Source organism: Bufo gargarizans, chromosome 7 (genome assembly GCF_014858855.1).
Source record: "Bufo gargarizans isolate SCDJY-AF-19 chromosome 7, ASM1485885v1, whole genome shotgun sequence".
Taxonomy (NCBI): Eukaryota; Metazoa; Chordata; class Amphibia; order Anura; family Bufonidae; genus Bufo; species Bufo gargarizans.
This window is the reverse complement of record NC_058086.1, coordinates 104,142,410-104,156,201: the sequence shown is the minus strand read 5'-3', so window position 1 is coordinate 104,156,201 and position 13,792 is coordinate 104,142,410. Positions and strand designations below refer to the sequence as shown.

Here is a 13,792-nt window from a genome sequence, read left to right as displayed (position 1 = left end):
AATCTCACCACATCCGCATTTGCTTGCGGATGCTTGCGATTTTCACGCAACCCCATTCATTTCTATGGGGCCTGTGTTACGTGAAAACGCTGAATATAGAACATGCTCTGATTTTCACGCAACAGCCCCATAGAAATGAATGGGTCCGGATTCAGTGTTATAACCATGTTATAAGGGAAAATAATACTATCTTCAGAACATCAATTCCAAGCCTGAACTTCTGTGAAGAAGTTCGGGTTTGGGTACCAAACATGCGCGATTTTTCTCACGCGAGTGCAAAATGCATTACAATGTTTTGCACTCGCGCGGAAAAATTGCGCTTGTTCCCGCAACGCAATCGCCTCTTATAGAGGTAATGATCACTTCATTGTGATACGCAAGCCCCTTCACCACAACAAGGTACCGATCACGAAGGGGAATTGACATTTTTTGTTTTGTTTTGTTTTTGCAGCCACAGTGCAGCACTATAGGCCAGAAAAATTAGGCATTGTTGCAGCCGCTTATGTTTTCCAGGCAGAAAGGTGACTAAAACATTGTGGCTTGAACGCTAGTTGGTGGCGGCAAATTCATGAAAGTTATCCGGTATGCAGACATTAAACACAGCAGCATGGGGACCATTTTGAGGCCAAGGCATGTCATCAGGCCTTTTGATAGTCAAACGTATCCCCCACTGTCAGTCCCTTCGGGATCCATGCCTCATTCATCTTAATGAAGGTGAGGTTATCAACACTTTTTTGACCAAGGCAACTTCTTTTGTCAGTGACAATGCCTCCTGCTGCACTGAAGGTCCTTTCTGACAGGACAGTTGAAGCGGGGCAGGCCAGAAGTTCTATCGATAGCCTGCACACCCAGTAGTCAAGGGGTTCATCGCTCCTCAGAGCAGGGGCGTTGCTAGGGTCTCAAAAGATCCGGGGCACAAGCCCCAATAAATATGCCCCCCCCCCCCGCACTATGCTGTACTTGCTATACAGCGGCACTTACCTGTCACATCCAGGGCCTCCAGGTGACGTCTCCTCTCTGTCATCATCTTCTCCACTTAGTCTGGACAACTTAACTTCCTCACATTCTATCATTATCCCCCAACTGGAGTCCCCACAGTGTTATCCTGCTGCTTGCTGTGCCAAAACCTCAACCCCCCCCCCCCCCAATACCCCCAAATACTATCCTAAAGAAACATTACTGCCCCCCATAGTAATAGTGCTCCTCATAGTCCCACCAATAGTGTAACGGACCGTTTCAGCAGACAAGGGGTTAAAAACCGTTTAGGTGATATGCCCCTTTCCAAGAGACAGGCACAGCTACTGCAGAACACCAACCTCCAGAACTGGATACAAAATAGCACTCCAAACTGGAACCTCGCAAGTAGCTGTCAGCAGACGAACAGGAAAAACGTATCCGTCAGCTTACACTCCTGGCAATCAGTCTCCACAGCATACAGGGAATCCCCCCAATAACGAGACAAGGCTCCGTCTTGAGGGTCAAACAGAGGTCTGACTGTACTTCAAGTACAGCCTCTTTTATTGATAAAAAACCAAACATAGTACTGCCCACAGGGTTTTGAAATCCAACCAATCAGTAATTCACAACACACACAATGTAAATACAGCAACCAATCGTTCCCGCCCCCTAGAGGACCAGAAGGGAGACTGCGACACAGAACAGATACAACATATCCCCACAATGCATCATGGCTTCCTCCTCTCTGTCCCAGAGACACCCGAGACCAATCCAATTATCTCTCAGCACAAAGGGGAGGTCGCCAATACACATGTGGAGACAACAGGACAGACATCACCATTTAAACACACAATGGGACAATGGGACAATAGAACCACACCCAGCATATTCCTCCCAAGCTGACAAGTTACACTTATTATAAGTTGTTATAACTTTGTGAAGTTACATTGTCCATACATATAACTTACATCAATTTAAACAGTATAACTTGGGGGACAAACCTATCCAAAATTCCCTGGAATAGGTTCAGGGGTTTAAAAGTTACTATGGGCCATAATCCTGAGGCAAGAGGCTTTTAAACAGCCCCCTCCAAAACCCTGTGGCGAGGTTGGTTTCGCCACAAATAGTAATTCCCTTCTAGAATGCTCTCGTTAGTAGCACTGCCCCAACCGTGATAATGCTCCTCAACAATGCCCCCATTATTAGAAGAGCCCTCCCATATTAATAATACCCTCACAGAGTCCCCAGTAGAACTAAGGCCCCGTATTGTTCCCCCAGTGGTGATAAAGCTCCCTACAGACCCCTCAGTAGTAATAAGACCCCCATAGTGCAGTTAGTAGAAATAAGGCGGATCTATAAGACTCTCCTATAGAGCCCCCCAGTAGTAATAAGACCACCTATAATGTTGTCCCCTGGATCTGCAGTGCTCCCTGCAGTTATAATCCTCCCTCCACCATACAGTCCCATGTAAATAACATCACCTCCTCCCCAGCCGCCTCCAACGCACAATCCCATGTAAACATCACCTCCTAAGGCTACTTTCACACTTGCGTTCGTGCAGATCTGTCCTGTACTTGTACAGGACGGATCCGCACCGATATAATACAAACTAATGCATCCGTTCATGACCGATCCGTTTGTATTAGATTTGAATTTCTAAGTCCCAATACGGATCCGTCCTGACTTACATTAAAAGTCAATGGGGGACGGATCCGTTTACAATTGCACCATTTTGTGTCAATGCAAAGACATACGTCCCTATAGACTTACATTGTAAGTCAGGACGGATCTGTTTGGCTCCACAAGGCCATGCGGACACAAAAACGCTGCTTGCAGAATGCAGAATGCATTGGGGTTAAACATGCATTTGGGGCTGCTTGTGAGAGACCTGAAACTGATCTCACAAGCGGATCACCAAACGCAAGTGTGAACGTAGCCTAAACCAGTGTTTCCCAACCAGTGTGCCTCCAGCTGTTGCAAAACTACAACTCCCAGCATGCCCGCACAGCCAAAGGCTGTCCAGGCATGTTGGGAGTTGTAGTTTTGCAACAGCTGGAGGCACACTGGTTGGGAAACACAGGCCTAAACATTAAGTCCCATGTACATAAACATCATTCCCCCCCACCATCCACTTTCCACATACAGTCCCATGTAAATAACATCACTCCCTCCCCCAGCCACCTCAAGCACACAGTTCCGTGTCAATAACATCCCTCCCTTCAGCCCTAACATACATACCAGTTAAATAACTACAACTCCCAGCATTGCTCTGCCTCTCCCTTCACTTACCTCTCCTGTACAGACATCAGCATTAGGCTCCTTCTCCTCTTCACTCCGGTCCAATCCTGCACTGGTCACATGATGGTGACATCATCCAGGTCATCCTATCACAGCCCGTTTTGCTGATAACATGACCTGTGATGTCACCAAAGGTCCTTCACCTCTTCCCAGTGTAAGATTCAATTGTATTGCCGTTCTGTGTACGGCAATACAGTTGTATCTAGCAGGCAGGCAGGACATTCGGGGCATGGGACAAAACATCCGGGGCCCCGGCCCCGAATGTTTTAACCTAGTGACGCCCCTGCCTCAGAGTGTTGATATCTGCAGTTAAGGCGAGGTAGTCTGCTACCTGTCGGTCGAGTCGTTCTCTAAGGCTGGATCCCGAAGGGCTGTGGCGATGTGTAGGACTGAAAAAGCTCTGCATGTCCTCCATCAACAACACATCTGTAAAGTATCCTGTCCTTAGCGCCGTGGTCGTGGTAGGAGGAGGATTACTTTGACCTCTTCCCCTGTTAGATTCCTGTTGTGCTGTGACATCCCCCTTATAAGCTGTGTAAAGCATATTTTTTAGTTTGGTTTTGAACTGCTGCTTCCTTTCTGACTTCTGGTAATTTGGTAACATTTCCGCGACTTTCTGCTTATACCGGGGGTCTAGTAGCGGGGCCACCCAGTACAGGTCATTCTCCTTCATCCTTTTTATATGAGGGTCCCTCAACAGACATGACAGCATGAAAGATCCCATTTGCACAAGGTTGGATGCCGAGCTACTCATTTCCCGTTCCTCGTCCTCGCTGATGTCATTGACGGTCTGTTCTTCCCCCCAGCCACGTACAACACCACGGGTCCCAGATAGGTGACAACAACGAGCACCCTGGGATGCCTGCTGTGGTTGGTCTTCCTCCTCCTCAAAGCGACATTCCTCCTCTGACTCCTCTTCCTAAGGCTGTTTCTGGTGGTGATGGTGATCACAACTCTTCCTCTTCACGGTCATCTACAGCCTGATCCAGCCTTCTTCGCAGGGCACACTCCAGGAAGAAAACAAATGGATGAGGTCGCTGATGTTGCCTTCGGTGCGACTGACTAGGTTTGTCACCTCCTCAAAAGGACGCATGAGCCTACAGGCATTGCACATGAGCGTCCAGTAATGTGGCAAAAAAAGTCCCAGCTCTGCAGAGGCTGTCCTAGCACCCCGGTCATACAAATACTCGTTGACGGCCTTTTTTTGTTGGAGCAGACGGTCAAACATTAGGAGTGTTGAATTCCAACGTGTCAGGCTGTCGCAATTCAAGCGCCTCACTGGCATGTTGTTTCGGCACTAAATGTCTGAAAAGAGCGCCATGGCCGTGTAGGAACGCCTGAAATGGCCACACACCTTCCTGGCCTGCTTGAGGACGTCCTGTAAGCCTGGGTACTTAGACACAAAGCGTTGTACAATGAGATTCAACACATGTGCCATGCACGGCACATGTGACAACTTGCCAACAAATTGCTTCCATTGTGACACACCACTTTGCCGATCTCCAGTTGGTGCGGGATCAGCCACTGATCCACCTGTGCACTCAGGGCGGACAGGAGTGCTGGTCCGGTGTGGCTCTCTGCTTTCAGGCAACTCAACCCCAAGACAGCGTGAAACTGTCTTATCCGGGATGTGGAACAGCCCCTGGGGAGCTGGGGGGATTCAGTTTATGTGCAGCCAGACGCCGCAGCAGAAGAGGACTCAGCAGAGGAGGTTATGGAAGAGGATGGAGTAGGAGGAGTAGAGGAGGTGGCAGTAGGCCTGCCTGCAAGTCGTGGCGGTGTCACCAACTCCGCTGCAGAGCCACGCATTCCATGCTTGGCAGCCGTCAGCAGGTTGACCCAATGCGCAGTGTAGGTGATATACCTGCCCTGACCGTGCTTTGCAGACCAGGTATCAGTGGTCAGATGGACCCTTGCCCCAACACTGTATGACAGAGGTTTGGGATTGCCTTATTTGAAAAAAAAAATTGTCCTGGCACCTTCCACTGTGGTGTCCCAATAGCGACAAATTTTTTGAAGGCCTCAGACTCCACCAGCTAGTATGGTAAAAGCTGGCGGGCTAAGAGTTCCGTCAAGCCAGCTGTCAGACGCCGGGCAAGGGGGTGACTCTGTGACATTGGCTTCTTACGCTCAAACATTTCCTTTACAGACACCTGACTGTGGGCAGATGAGATGGAACTGCTGAAGGTGAGAGGCGGAGTGGCGGGTGGTTGAGAGGGGGCAAGGAGGACAGCAGTGGTTGAAGTGGCTGAAGATGCTGGACCAGGAGGAGGATGGTGGCTTTGAGCTTGTGTTCTGCTTCTACTCGTCATCATGTGTTGATCCCATAGGCATTTGTGATGCGCGATCATGTGCCTCCGTAAAGCAGTTGTACCTAGGTGGGTGTTGGATTTCCCACGACTCCGTTTCTTTTGGCATAGGTTGCAAATGGCATCGCTGTTGTCAGAGGCAGACACACAAAAAAAATGCCACACTGCTGAACTTTGCAATGACGGCATTCTGGTGGTGGCAACAGCATGCGTTGATTGGCGTGCTGTCTGGCTGACCCCAGGTGCCACTAGCTCCTTGCGACGACCTCCCCCTGCTTCCAACTTGTCTCCTCCTTCTCTCTGTCTCCCCTTCTGAACTTTCCCCCTCTGCTTCTTCTCTTCGAGCTGGCAACCACGTGGTATCCACGGACACATCGTCATCATCAACCACTTCACTTGTATCTGACACCTCAGCAAAGGAAGCAGCAGCGGGTACAACATCATCATCATCATCACTCTGTACGTCCATGTGTGTAATGCTGACTGACTGAGACATATCTCTGTTATCTACATCCCCTGGCAATAATGGTTGCGCATCACTAATTTCATCCCACTGATGTGTAAATAACTCCTCTGAGGGATCAAGTGAAGCGGCTGTGTTGGCTGTGGTGGTAGTTGTGGTGGTGGCGGCAGGCAGGAGAGTGGTAACTTGAGAGCAGGTGACAAAAGCTGAGCTGGAGGAGGATCGTGCGTCAAGGTTCTTAGCGGAAGCTGTTGAAGATTGGGTGTCCTGTGTAAGCCAGTCAACTATTTTCTCAGATTTTTTTGGGTTCAGGGTACGTGGCCTCTGAACACTGGACATTATTCCAGGGCCAGTGGAAATCACAGCACCACGACCACCTGATTTGAGAAAGGTTCTGTGAGAGAACCGAAACGTTGTCTTATTTTTGACATGTGTGAATAAAACTACACATTTTTTTATACTTCAAGGAGTGCTGCGGATTTTCTTTGCTATATATATATATATATATATATATATATATATATATATATATATATATATATATATATATATATATCCGGAAATGGGACAGCACTCCAAGACTTGAAAAGAATAAATATCTTTATTCACCCATGTGAAAAAATAGCAGCCGGCTGCTATTTTTTCACATGGGTGAATAAAGATATTTATTCTTTTCAAGTCTTGGAGTGCTGTCCCATTTCTGGATATATATTAAGGGTAAAGCTCATTCCCTTGGACATAGCACCTGAGCCAGCGTACTGGTGCCGCCGAATTTCCTTTTGTTATATATATATATATATATATATATAAAAATATATATCAAAATATATATATATAAAAATATATATTCCTTTTGTTATATATATTTATAAAAAAAAAAAAAAGCACACTGATGTACCAGCCCTGAAAAGGGCTTTTTGGGGTGCTGTCAGGACGCTGTCCTTACAGCAGATGAGTCTGTTGACACAGAACAATGCCTTAGCTAACGCTTTCCCTATTGAATCAGCAGCAGCAGCACTGTCCCTCCTCTCACTGTGAATGCAGCTTCTGAATGAATCTAAAATGGATGCTGTCCAGGAGGTGGGAGGGTCTGGGAGGGAGGGTCTGCTGCTGATTGGCTGGAATGTGTCTGCTGACTGTGAGGTACAGGGTCAAAGTTTACTCAATGATGATGTATAGGGGGCGGGCCGAACATCGCATATGTTCGCCCGCCGCGGCGAACGCGAATAAGCTATGTTCGCCGGGAACTGTTCGCTGGCGAATAGTTGGGGCCATCACTATTAGCAAGTTAAAGCTTGCCCAAAAATAGGTCTTTCAAATGGGCAATGACCCAAAATATACTTCCAACTTGTGGATAAATGGCTTAATGACAACATAGTGAATGGAGTTGCCATAATGCCATCAATTCATGACCTCAGTCCCATACAACATTTATGGACAGAACTGTAAAAGCATATGCAAGTAAGAAATCCTAGAAATCTAATTTCACACTGGCGTTTTGGTTTTCGTTTGTGAGGGCTCTCACAAGCGGTCCAAAATGGATCAGTTTTGCCCTTAATACATTCTGAATGGATAAGGATACACTCAGAATGCATCAGTTTGGCTCAGTTTGGCTCCGTTCCGCCTCCATTCTGCTTTGGAGGCGGACACCAAAACGCTGCTTGAAAACGACACACAATGTAAGTCAATGGGGACGGATCAGTTTTCACTGACACAATATTGCACAATAGAAAACAGATCCTTCCCCCATTGACTTTCAATGGTGTTCAAGACGGATCAGTTTTCGTTATGCTAAAGATAATACAAACACATTCGTTCTGAACGGATGCATGTAGTTGTATTATCTGAACGGATGCGTTTGTACAGATCCATGATCAGCACCAAAAGTAAGTGTGAAAGTCGCCTTACTAGGTTATACCAGTTCTGTCAAAAGGAATGGAACAAAATTCTAGTAACTTATTGTATAAAGCATGTGGAAGGCTACCCATGTTTTACTCAAATTGAACAATTTAAAGACAATGCTACCAGTACTAACCATGTATGTGTAAAATTCTGATTCACAGGAAACGTGAAGAAAGAAGTAAAAGCTGAAATATGTGTTTCTAGTATTATTCTCACATTTCACATTATTGATCCTAATTGACCCAAAAGAGGACATGTGTATTAGGATAAAATATCAGGAATTGTGAATACTCTGTTTTAATGAATATGGCTAATGCACACAAACGTTTTTTGGCCCAGATCCAAGCCACATTTTTTGCGGGTCAGATGCAGACCCATTCACTTCAATCCGAATTCGAATGTCAAATCTGCGTCCCCCAAAAAATATAGGTCTGTAGGGGCCAGCCATTCTGTTCTGCAGAATGTGTAATGCAGATGTCCGGTTTCCATTTTTTGCAGATCCGCAATTTGCAGACCACAAAAATGGTAATGGCTGTGTGCATGAGCCCTAAGGTGACTGTGAACATTTGACCTAAACTATGTATCAATAAAAAGGCAGCTGATATATAATTTTGAGGGATTCCACCTTTGTCCAACCCTCTTAGAATACAGGATTTGTTGCTGTTTGGTTGATCCTGTGATACTGCACTGATTTTGATTGTTTAGAACTCTCCATACAACTGTACTGTTTAAACAAATTTAGATAAATGCAGATCCACGCAACACATTTACTTCAAAGTAAAAGGAAATAGCACAGATACTAAAAAATCTAAAGATATAATTTACCTGAAGAGAATATTTCAAAAACACAGAGTAAATCCTTAAATTGGTGACATACAGTTGATGCCTACAATAAGTACCTACACAATATTAGTACAGCATACTTTCCAGATTTGGGTGCTCAGTTAAAGGGGTTGTCCGGGTTCAGAGCTGAACCCGGACATACCCTTATTTTCACCCGGGCAGCCCTCCTGAGCCTGGCATCGGAGCATCTCATGCTCCGATGCGCTCCTGTGCCCTGCGCTAGATCGCGCAGGGCACAGGCTCTTGTGTTTTCAATAACACACTGCTGGGCGGTAACTTCCGCCCAGCAGTGTGTTCGGTGACGTCACCGGCTCTGAGGGGCGGGCTTTAGCTCTGCCCTAGCCGTTTTACTGGCTAGGGCAGAGCCAAATCCCGCCCATCAGTGCCGGTGACGTCACCGGGCTGCCTGTCAGCCCCATAGAGAGCCCGGTATGTCACCGGAACTCAGAAAAATGCCTTTGCCCTGCGCGATTTAGCGCAGGGCAAAGGAGAGCATCGGAGCATGAACTGCTCCGATGCTCATGTCAGGGGGGCTGCCGGGGTGAAAATGGAGGGATGTCCAGGTTCAGCTCTGAACCTGGACAACCCCTTTAATGCATTCTTCAGTTTATACAAGAGTAAAACAAAAGCTGGCACTTGAGATAGAAATATTGTAGGTGGCAAATGTTACATTCCTTTATTAGCAATGTTTTTTTATTAACATTTTTCAGATGTACACATTTCCAAGTCATTAAAAAGCAAATAAGTAGCATATGTTTAAAATATTAATTGTACCTATCATTTGCTCCTAGGCTGGATTTAGAAGAAGGAGATGGAGCTTGGTGTCCGGAAATGCCAGTGGACCCCGAAGAACTAACTGAATTTCTCCAAATTGATTTGCGAGTCCTCCATTTCCTAACACTGGTTGGCACTCAAGGTAGACATGCTGGAGGACATGGGAATGAGTTTGCCCAAATGTTTAAAATAAACTACAGTAGAGATGGCACTCGTTGGATCTCCTGGAGGAATCGACATGGAAGTCAGGTACAGCAATTTATGGCAAATTTTACACTTTTTCCCCCCCAAATATTTACAATTAAGAGTAAAGATAGTGTAGTTTGTTACCTGTACACGATGACATCAAGATTTGTGGAGGCTTTGGGTCAAAAGAATTGGTGGGAGCCCCTGCTGAGTAACTATCATATAATATGTGCCTAGAATAAAGGGGAGGAGAGTGTATGGTATATAGAAAAATATAGATTTTTGTCACACATAATCCCACAGCTGTCTGTCTAGTATTGTATTTTATACTAATTGTCTGAGCTGCAACACCACACACAGCAAATAGACAAGAGTGGTGCTGAGTCTGGAAGATAGAAGCTATATTTTTTTTAGCAGTGTGGGATGACTTACATCTAGAGATGAGTGAACCTTTTGAGATTTGGTTTGCTTTTGATTTGGCAATAAATAAATAAAAAGTTAGTTTCGGACCTAATTTAATTCAGCTTGAACAAAAGTGAGTATAATTGCCCTGGAAATTGGTATATATCAGCCTCTAGTTTCCTAGGACTCATACATTTTTTGTAAAGCATGTTATCTCTTATCTCTCTTGATGGCATTTACAAATAGCTTGTTTAACCCGTAGGAAACCAGTTCCATAGCTCTACAGCACTGGGAACTCTCTAGAATCCCAGGGCCATACAACTACAGTGCACTGATCGGGTGGGTGCAGGAGCTGTGCCCCTGCCCGATCATTGGCAGGGGTCTGGTAGTCACTGATACCCAGGCCCCTGCTGTATGTGCCAGCATTGGTGAAAACTAGAGTTGAGCGAACACCTGGATGTTCGGGTTCGAGAAGTTCGGCCGATCTTCCCGGAAATGTTCGGGTTCGGGATCCGAACCCGACCCGAACTTCGTCCCTAACCCCATTGAAGTCAATGGGGACCCAAACTTTTCGGCACTAAAAAGGCTGTAAAACAGCCCAGCAAAGGGCTAGTGTAGTTAAATCCCTTGCAAACAAATGTGGATAGGGAAATGATTAAAAATAAAAATAAAATAAATAAAAATTAACCAATATCAATTGGAGAGAGGTCCCATAGCAGAGAATCAGGCTTCATGTCACCCACCACTGGAACAGGCCACTGTCAGATATTTAGACCCCGGCACCCAGACAGAGGAGAGAGGTCCCATAGCAGAGATCCAGGCTTCATGTCAGCAGAGAATCAGTCTTCATGTTATAGCAGAGAATCAGGCTTCACGTCAGCCAAAACTGGAACAGTCCATTGTCATATATTTAGGCCCCGGCACCCAGACAGAGGAGAGAGGTCCCATAACAGAGATTCAGGCTTCATGTCAGCAGAGAATCAGTCTTCATGTCATAGCAGAGAATCATGCTTCACATCAGCCAAAACTGGAACAGTAGGGATGAGCGAACCCGAACTGTATAGTTCGGGTTCGTAACGAATTTTGGGGTGTCCGTGACACGGACCCGAACCCGAACATTTTATTAAAAGTCCGGGTTCGGGTTCGGTGTTCGTCGCTTTCTTGGCGCTTTTTGGAAGGCTGCAAAGCAGCCAATCAACAAGCGTCATACTACTTGCCCCAAGAGGCTGTCACAGCCATGCCTACTATTGGCATGGCTGTGATTGGCCAGTGCAGCATGTGACCCAGCCTCTATTTAAGCTGGAGTCACGTAGTGCTACACGTCACTCTGCTCTGATCAGTGTAGGGAGAGGTTGCAGCTGCAACGTTAGGGCGAGATTAGGCAGTGATTAACTCCTCCAAAAGACTTAATTCAGTGATCGATCTAAAGCTGTGGATCATTGAACTGCTGCTATTCAATTGCTCACTGTTTTTAGGCTGCCCAGAGCGTTTTTCATAAAAAAAATTCTGGGGTGATCGGCGGGCATTTTGTGTCTTGTGGTGCGCCAGGGTCAAGCTGTCACCAAGTGCATTTAACCATCAATAGTGTGGTTATTTTTTGGCTATATCCTACATCAGGGTCAAGCTGTCACCAAGTGCATATAACCATCAATAGTATGGTTATTTTTTGGCTAAATCCTACATATGGGGCAAGCTGTCACCAAGTGCATTTAACCCTCAATAGTGTGGTTATTGTTTCGCTATATGCTACATATGGGGCAAGCTGTCACCAAGTGCATTTAACCATCAATAGTGTGGTTATTTTTTGGCTATATCCTACATCAGGGTCAAGCTGTCACCAAGTGCATTTAACCCTCAATAGTGTGGTTATTTTTTGGCTATATCCTACATATGGGGCAAGCTGTCACCAAGTGCATTTAACCATCAATAGTGTGGTTATTTTTTGGCTATATCCTACATCAGGGGCTTAGATGTGCTTGCTATTTTATTGAGGGGTGAAATACAATTGCCAAAATAGCAGTACCCTAAATCTGGTGTTTCAGCTGTGGCCAGCCAATTGTAATACTGTCTGCTGTCTGGCAAAGGATATATTTTTGTTCAGGGTTGAAATACAATTCCCAACTTAGCAATTTCTTAAATTAGTGGCTTCTGCTGTATCAGCTCTACTTTAAATCTATTCATTAAAAGGGTATATAAGATTCAAGGTACAGATAGGGTCATTCTCAATAACTTCACACACGCTACTGTGCAATTCCAAGTCTAATTCTGTGTGTAAACGTATACCTGTCACCCAGCGCCTAAATACTAGGCCTCAAATTTATATTCATCTAAATCTGTCATTATTGCTGAGGCTGGTCAAGTTATTTAGTGTCCATTAAATCACAGTTTTTGTTCTAGGTTGAAATACAATTCCCAATTTAGCAATTCTCTAAATTAGTGGTTTCTGCTGTATCAGGCCTACTTTAAATCTATCCTTAAAAAGTTATATTAGTTTCAAGGTGCAGATAGGGTCATTCTCAATAACTTCACACACACGCTACTGTGCAATTCCAAGTCTAATTCTGTGTGTAAACGTATACCTGTCACCCAGCGCCTAAATACTAGGCCTCAAATTTATATTCATCTAAATCTGTCATTATTGCTGTGGCTGGTCAAGTTATTTAGTGTCCGTCAAAGCACAGTTTTTGTTCTGGGTTGAAATACAATTCCCAATTTTGCAATTCTCTAAATTAGTGGCTTCTGCTGTATCAGGCCTACTTTAAATCTATCCCTAAAAGGGTATATAAGATTCAAGGTGCAGATAGGGTCATTCTCAATAACTTCACACACACGCTACTGTGCAATTCCAAGTCTAATTCTGTGTGTAAACGTATACCTGTCAACCAGCGCCTAAATAATAGGCCTCAAATTTATATTCATCTAAATCTGTCTTTATTGCTGTGGCTGGTCAAGTTATTTAGTGTCCGTCAAAGCACAGTTTTTGTTCTGGGTTTAGATACAATTCCCAATTTTGCAATTCTCTAAATTAGTGGTTTCTACTGTATCAGGCCTACTTTAAATCTATCCCTAAAAGGGTATATAAGATTCAAGGTGCAGATAGTGTCATTCTCAATAACTTCACACATACGCTACTGTGCAATTCCAAGTCTAATTCTGTGTGTAAACGTATACCTGTCACCCAGCGCCTAAAAACTAGGCCTCAAATTTATATTCAGCTAAATCTGTCGTTACTGCTGTTCCTTTATTAGAGTAATACGGTACCTAAATAGATAGCCAGATAGTGTTAGGTGTCTGTTAAAAAAGGCCTGAATTTAAATTCAATACATTGGGCCAAATAATATTTTTATTATTGTGGTGAACGGTAACAATGAGGAAAACATCTAGTAAGGGACGCGGACGCGGACATGGTCGTGGTGGTGTTAGTGGACCCTCTGGTGCTGGGAGAGGACGTGGCCGTTCTGCCACAGCCACACGTCCTAGTGTACCAACTACCTCAGGTCCCAGTAGCCGCCATAATTTACTGCGATATTTGGTGGGGCCCAATGCCGTTCTAAGGATGGTAAGGCCTGAGCAGGTACAGGCATTAGTCAATTGGGTGGCCGACAGTGGATCCAGCACGTTCACGTTATCATCCACCCAGTCTTCTGCAGAAAGCGCA

The 13,792-nt window shown here is 45.2% G+C and overlaps 1 protein-coding gene across 1 annotated transcript in view; it reads left to right on the top strand.

The window, feature by feature from the left end:
- The window catches only part of DDR2 (discoidin domain receptor tyrosine kinase 2), a 1,312,077-nt gene that overhangs the window by 423,148 nt on the left and 875,137 nt on the right, over positions 1 to 13,792 (top strand). Inside the window, exon 4 of the mRNA XM_044301410.1 lies at positions 9,564 to 9,795. Within this exon, the coding sequence (XP_044157345.1) occupies positions 9,564 to 9,795 (232 nt within the window). The remainder of the gene's footprint in view (positions 1 to 9,563; positions 9,796 to 13,792) is intronic.